Below are 6,207 nucleotides of genomic sequence, written 5' to 3'. Positions count from 1 at the left end.
CTTTTTTTAATGACAAAGGCCTTATTTTGAGATTTCGTGCAGTCAATGCCTTTTCAGACTTTTTAAGGATCTGCGGGAACTCGATCCTGGGTTTCGCATCACACGGAACCTAACAAATTCAGCCATTCCAAAGGCAACGGATCTTATTTGTTTTTTAATCTGTCAACAGCAGGCAGGAGCTGACGTACAGATCGCGTTGAAGAGAGTTCTACAAAATCAAACAAGCAACAAAGAAATGGGATGTTACATCACAATCCAAATGTTTCATTTCCCGGCTGTCTCATGCAAGCTAACTGTGGCCGTGTCCAACGACGCAAGGATGGAATGTTTCTTTTCATTCATTCATTAGTGCAACTGTAGCCTTCAAATTTTATGTTTACAACACAGATTCAACCCTTTTTTTTTAGTGTGCAAAATGTACATAAGTGAAGAATTCAAAGTACAGTGGTACCCTGATCTCAAGTCTTGTGTGTGTGTGTATGTGTTTCCTACTCTTTTCATTGAGATGCAAGTCAAGTCACTGTGTGAAATGGAAAAAAAATAATAATAATGCCGCAATAATAATAGTAATAATAATGCTCTGGCATGTGGGCAAGGAGCGCCACCGTCACCAATGGCCTTTCAGCCATTGATTGAGTGGCACAGTCAAACACACATTTACCCCGCCCCTTAACACACGACAAATATGGTAATTCCTTTTTATAAAACCAATTCATTTTTTTTCAAATTTCCTTCTGATTTTATGGAATGCATTAATGGCATTTCAATTCGTTTTAATGGGGAAACATGTTTTCTTTTTTGGAGTAATTGGACTGAATTCGACTCCTCAGTCAAGGTACCACCGTAGTAAAAATGTACACACATAAGCATGAAACAATCTAAGTATGAAGTAAAAAATGAATGTAAACCTATGTAAAGGACTCTCAACATCAAGTTATGCTATGAAGACTTAATGAGGCGTTCTGCTTGGGTGCAATACCAACATTGTACCACTAGGGGTGGTCAGGAGCTGATCCTGAAGGAGTGCAATGTGTCTCCCTTACACCGGGTGGCTCTAATCCAGCTTCTTTTCTGCAAACGAGCCCCCAAAGAAAACCAAAAGCTAGCGTCTTGAATTGCCGCCGCGGAGGTGTTTCGTTACTCAACTGCACAAGTTTTTGTCAACAAATTACAATTTTGTATAGTAGTAAATATGTAGATGCCTAATGCATTTTTATTCGACTGTGGTCAGATATTGTTATGCATATTAATAGGAACTTGAGCTTGACAGATTTTTTTTTTTTGTCCAACAGTGAATGAAATTTGCATTTACTCAAACTTCAGTTTGAAAGAAAGCCGTCAACATTTGTGTGACTTGCTCGTAATCAAATGCAGTTGGTGCAAGTCGCCAATGCTTTACCATTTCTGATGAACCTGTAGAATTGTGGAATTGTATACTGGCACCCCCTAGTGGTACGCAAATTAAATGTTGAAAATGAATGTTACATTCCTGTGTACGTTTTCGAAATATTTGTAAACAATTTAGTTGTATTTAACTTTTGACTCAAACAGCAAAATTCTCAATGGAGCTTTTTACCAAACGGGACTCCAAGCCGATTGGGGTGATGTGTACGCTCATGCCTAACAAATCAAAAGAGAACGAGAAGGTGACACCTGGATAGTACCATGTTGCGGTTCCAGCAGTGGAAAAACACCTTGGGGTGAAATCCAGTCCCCGTTGTTGTTTTTTGTTCTTTCTTTGGACTAGGCTTCCGACTCCAAATCCTCCAGTCCGTCCCCGTCGACCGTGTCGCTGCTCTCGGCGTCCAGGAGTAGGAATTTGCCGTCGTTGGTGAGCGGCATGTTCTTCATCAGCTGGGCCAGAGCCGCGGGGTCCTGCCGACAACATCAAATGTGACGGTCTGCTCATTTAAAATTTTTGCTTTTTTTGTTTCATTCAGTTAGTTTTAATTTGGTGTTGGATTGGATTTGTAGATTTTTACTGGTGTTTATTTTTTTTCCAAAATGCTGAGTTTTAGTCTTAGTTTTAGTTTTTTTGATAGATGGAGTATTTGTCCAAAGCGAGAGACAAAAACTTTGTTGTCTACGGGCGTATAATAATATCGAAATATCGACGATACGTTGAAATGAAACCCTGAAAGTTCAAGGGTGAAAGTCATTGACAAAGACGAAAGCAAAAGACATTTTCACGATAATTCGAGCTAGTTTTAGACACGTCAAATGTCGGTTTCAGTTTTGTTTTTGAAGGGCGCTCTCGTTTTTAATCGCGTGAGCGAAAATGTTTTTACCATTTTAATTGCATTGATTTTATTTTCATTGACTATGACTTTGACACTCATGCTGTTGGAAATGATTTGGCCCGGGTCGAGTTATGAACAACGGAGCTTTCAAAGACAAATAAGTCAAATCGCTGCCAGCAATTTTCAAAGCAGAGTTTCCCCATTATTGACAGCCAGGATCAGAAAACAAAGTTTGGTTCTTGCTTTTTCGATTCTCTGGTCATGAGCCTCATATCACAGGCATGCCAAGTTTTGGCCACATTCCTGCTGTTTCCATGCGGCGTTGGTGGTATAGTGGTGAGCATAGCTGCCTTCCAAGCAGTTGACCCGGGTTCGATTCCCGGCCAACGCAATGCTTTTCATTTCCACTACTTTTTAATTAGATGACTTTATTGCTCTGAAAATAAAAGACTCTTTCTCATTCTCTGGAATCGAAAGTAAGGAAAAAAATGTCATTCTCTCATTCCTCAGACAGAGAGGGGATGGAAAAAAAAGTAAGAGTCTGCGTTGGCCGGGAATCGAACCCGGGTCAACTGCTTGGAAGGCAGCTATGCTCACCACTATACCACCAACGCTGTACGGAAACATCTGGATTTCAGGAAAGTATTTAAGAGTCACGCTAGGTCAATCCCCCCACCATACACACGCGCGCACACGCACACACACACACACACACACACACACACACACACACACACCCTCCACCCCCTCAAGTCATAACATGCATGTGTGGTGAAATTGTCTGCATCGACGTGCCGCTCAGCTTGGTTATTCTGCAGTCGCCACGTCATGCTGAGGCGTGCCGAGTATTTTCTCCCTCATGCGGCCACATCAGCACTCAGCGCTGTTCCAGACATGTTTTGAGCTTTCCACAATTTCCTTCAGTGCGTTGGTGGTATAGTGGTGAGCATAGCTGCCTTCCAAGCAGTTGACCCGGGTTCGATTCCCGGCCAACGCAGAGCATTGTTTCATCATTCACTTTTCAATGAGATGACATTATTGCTCTCTCCAAAAAAATACCCTTTTTCATTCTCTAGAATGGGAAGGAAGACAAGAAAAGACATGCTTTCATTCCTCAGACAGAGAGGGTGGAAAAAAAAAAAAGAAGTAGCTGGCTGCGTTGGCCGGGAATCGAACCCGGGTCAACTGCTTGGAAGGCAGCTATGCTCACCACTATACCACCAACGCACTGAATGAAGTAGTGGAGATTTCGGAAGAGGAGAACATGTCTGCAACAGCGCTGTGTTTATGTGGCCGCATGAGGGAGAAAATACTTGGCACGCCTCACTATGACGTGGCGACTGCAGAAAAATCAAGTGTGTGTGTGTGTGTGTGTGCGCGTGTGTGTGCAGTCTGTGTGTGTGTGTGTGTGTGCGTGCGTGCGGGTGCTTGACCTAGCCTGACTCTCAAATATGTTGGTGAATTCCAGAAAGAAAAAAGATGACTTTTTTTTTCTTACTTCTGATGCTAGAGAATGAAAAAGGGCCTTTTATTTTGAGGGCAATAACGTCACGCAATTGAAAAGTAAACGGACAAACAAAGGTCTGCGTTGGCCGGGAATCGAACCCGGGTCAACTGCTTGGAAGGCAGCTATGCTCACCACTATACCACCAACGCAACGAAGGAAGTGGTGCAAAGCTCAAAATAGGGGAACATGTCTTCCACAGCGCTGAGTGCTTCTGTGGATGCATGAGGGAGAAAATACTCATCATGCCTCCATCTCACGACATGCATGCTGACTTGAGGGGGCCGAACACTGAAATGTTTGCCGAAATTCCAATTGATTTTGTGCGGCGTTGGTGGTATAGTGGTGAGCATAGCTGCCTTCCAAGCAGTTGACCCGGGTTCGATTCCCGGCCAACGCAGACAGAATGCCAAACTTTTTCGTTCCTGTCTCCATACAGCGACGCATCATCAGTCGGTATCGAGGCTCGAAGATGTGCAAAGGACACGGCACCCCAGGGTAGGCCACAGTGCAAACAAATATAGGGATGTCCTTAGTGAGGCTGCAGTGGAGAGGACAGATAAAGAGACGGGCAAAAAAATAACATGATGACATCACAAGAGGAGGGGGTGTGGGAATTGCAATGGCCTTTGCCATCAATTCAGAACACAGATTGTATGAGTTTTCATTTCATGGCGCCTACTTTGACAGTTCTGCCATCTCTGCCTCATGTATTTGTTTCCGTTCGGCCAGCTGTGAGGGGAAAAGGCAGGCCATGATATCCAGAACCACAACTGTGATATTGTACTTCCTATTCTTCAAGTACTGCAAATAAACAAAGAAGGAAAAAGGAGGTTTAGGTCTGATGTGCTGTCCAATAAATAGAAATAAAGTCAAATAAAATAATAAAGTATCGACATACAGGACACTTTGGTTACCTCTTGTAACGGCTGCTTGCAGAGCGGACAGCGGAGGTTGTGGTCCAGGCTCCTCTCGATACAGTTTTTACAGAAAGTGTGACCACATGGAGTGGTAACTGGCTCGTGAAACAACCTTTAAAATTTATGAAATACATGAAATAATCAAAACATCCATTCATCCAGGGAACATGCTTTTTTTTTTTTTTTTTTTTTTTTCCCCACATCGTCATCGGGCCATGTCGTCGCAAACTCACCTTCTTTGCCTCTGTGATATCCTTCGCCAAACTCATGGTGTAGCATATCTGTCATGCCCCCCCAAAAATGGACATTTTAGCTACATGTTATTACCACCAACGTCCAAACGGGAGTCAAGAAAGCGGCACCTTCTCTCCCTCCGTGTTGCTCTCAAAGACGAAGGCGCTAAACGAGGGCTCGCCCCCTTCGTCGTCATCCCCGCCGCCGCCGCCGCTCCAGTCGCCGCCTTCCACCACCAATCCCATCAGCCTGCTGTTCTCCTGGTGGGCCGCAAACTGACACACCTCGCCCAGCCGGAACTGGAAAGGACCCACGCGTGATGTCGCGGCCACCCGACAGGCGACGGCAACGCCGCCTCGTCACTTGACTTACGCTTATTCTTGTGACTTGAGTCTGAGGGTCGATCAGCCTGTTCAAACAACCATAAAGAAAGGAAATTTGAGCCTTGGACTGTTTTGCGCTCCACAAAAATTTTGCGGTGAAGACATTTGAATGCATTTTGAACTCTAGAAATTCAAAGGTGGCTTTAAATCACAGCAAAATCAAAATCGTTTTGGCGTAATTTAAACGATTGGAAATGCTTATTTTGTTATTGTATGGTGAAGTATCTCATAATTTTAAAAAAATGGTATTTATGTATTTTACAAACTTTTAAATTGCAATCTGAATTTTTTTGGAGTGCTTCATATTCTCGAAAATGCATTTTTATCATCAGGTACTTGGATATGAATAAAGTACTTTTATATCCTTTTTAAAGTGAAAAATATTTTTTCCTTTTAAACTGCTTGAATTCTTATAAAACATCTCTGAGAGCTTTAAATTGTTACAAATGCTTATTTTTTTATCACAAGGAACTTTTAGGGAGTATTTTTGCAAGTTTCTCGAAATGCTTAACTTTATGATAGGGTGGCTGGCATTCATTTGGTTTATTTAATTTATTCACTCTCAGAGATATTGTGAATATTTCCGCCGCTCCCCTTATTTGTCACTTCAAATTTTTTTCTGATGGAAGTAAAGCACGATTTATTATTTTTTCACATGATACAACTAAATGAACGCCTGCATAACTTCTTTTCCTCATCCGTTGAGTTGTGTAGCGTTGTGGCTCCACCTAGTGTGTGAAAGAGGAAATTACACTGCCACCATTCTTGTGACCAAAAAAAGAAGAAAAAAAAAACCCCTCATAAAATGTATCGAAATGGCTCAAAGTCATTTTATCGTGGCGACTGCGCCGCGCATTACCTCAGGTCGCTGCTGGTCACCATCAGGTGCGACTCGGTGGTCCTGAAGATGTTGTGGATGGCGCGGG

General features: G+C 42.8%; 1 protein-coding gene, 1 long non-coding RNA gene and 6 other non-coding genes across 9 annotated transcripts in view; 3 read left to right on the top strand and 5 right to left on the bottom strand.

The window, feature by feature from the left end:
- Positions 1–1,271: 1,271 nt before the first annotated feature.
- appl2 (adaptor protein, phosphotyrosine interaction, PH domain and leucine zipper containing 2) overlaps positions 1,272–6,207 on the bottom strand; it is a 14,137-nt gene continuing 9,201 nt past the window's right edge. For both annotated transcript variants that reach the window (XM_019893349.1, XM_019893350.1), the window contains exons 17-21: positions 6,141–6,207; positions 5,271–5,307; positions 5,027–5,197; positions 4,898–4,945; positions 1,272–1,875 (exon numbers count right to left, since the gene is read on the bottom strand). The exon at positions 6,141–6,207 is cut by the window's right edge and continues 108 nt beyond it. In XM_019893349.1, the coding sequence (XP_019748908.1) occupies positions 1,744–1,875; positions 4,898–4,945; positions 5,027–5,197; positions 5,271–5,307; positions 6,141–6,207 (455 nt within the window). In that variant the 3' untranslated portion in view covers positions 1,272–1,743. The remainder of the gene's footprint in view (positions 1,876–4,897; positions 4,946–5,026; positions 5,198–5,270; positions 5,308–6,140) is intronic.
- On the top strand, positions 2,560–2,631 carry trnag-ucc (transfer RNA glycine (anticodon UCC)). The gene has a single exon. It is a non-coding gene; the product is annotated as a tRNA-Gly (tRNA).
- trnag-ucc (transfer RNA glycine (anticodon UCC)) lies at positions 2,783–2,854 on the bottom strand. Its single transcript has one exon. It is a non-coding gene; the product is annotated as a tRNA-Gly (tRNA).
- On the top strand, positions 3,166–3,237 carry trnag-ucc (transfer RNA glycine (anticodon UCC)). Its single transcript has one exon. It is a non-coding gene; the product is annotated as a tRNA-Gly (tRNA).
- Positions 3,396–3,467, bottom strand: trnag-ucc (transfer RNA glycine (anticodon UCC)). The gene has a single exon. It is a non-coding gene; the product is annotated as a tRNA-Gly (tRNA).
- trnag-ucc (transfer RNA glycine (anticodon UCC)) lies at positions 3,825–3,896 on the bottom strand. The gene has a single exon. It is a non-coding gene; the product is annotated as a tRNA-Gly (tRNA).
- On the top strand, positions 4,073–4,144 carry trnag-ucc (transfer RNA glycine (anticodon UCC)). Its single transcript has one exon. It is a non-coding gene; the product is annotated as a tRNA-Gly (tRNA).
- LOC109529859 (uncharacterized) lies at positions 4,157–4,823 on the bottom strand. The gene is made up of 3 exons (XR_002170901.1): positions 4,662–4,823; positions 4,427–4,548; positions 4,157–4,285 (listed from the first exon to the last, which is right to left on the bottom strand). It is a non-coding gene; the product is annotated as an uncharacterized LOC109529859 (long non-coding RNA).

This window comes from Hippocampus comes, unplaced genomic scaffold, assembly GCF_001891065.2.
Source record: "Hippocampus comes isolate QL1 unplaced genomic scaffold, H_comes_QL1_v1.1 scaffold62, whole genome shotgun sequence".
In the NCBI taxonomy this organism is placed as follows: domain Eukaryota; kingdom Metazoa; phylum Chordata; class Actinopteri; order Syngnathiformes; family Syngnathidae; genus Hippocampus; species Hippocampus comes.
The sequence above is the reverse complement of the archived record's forward strand: the minus strand, read 5'-3'. Positions and strand labels throughout refer to the sequence as shown.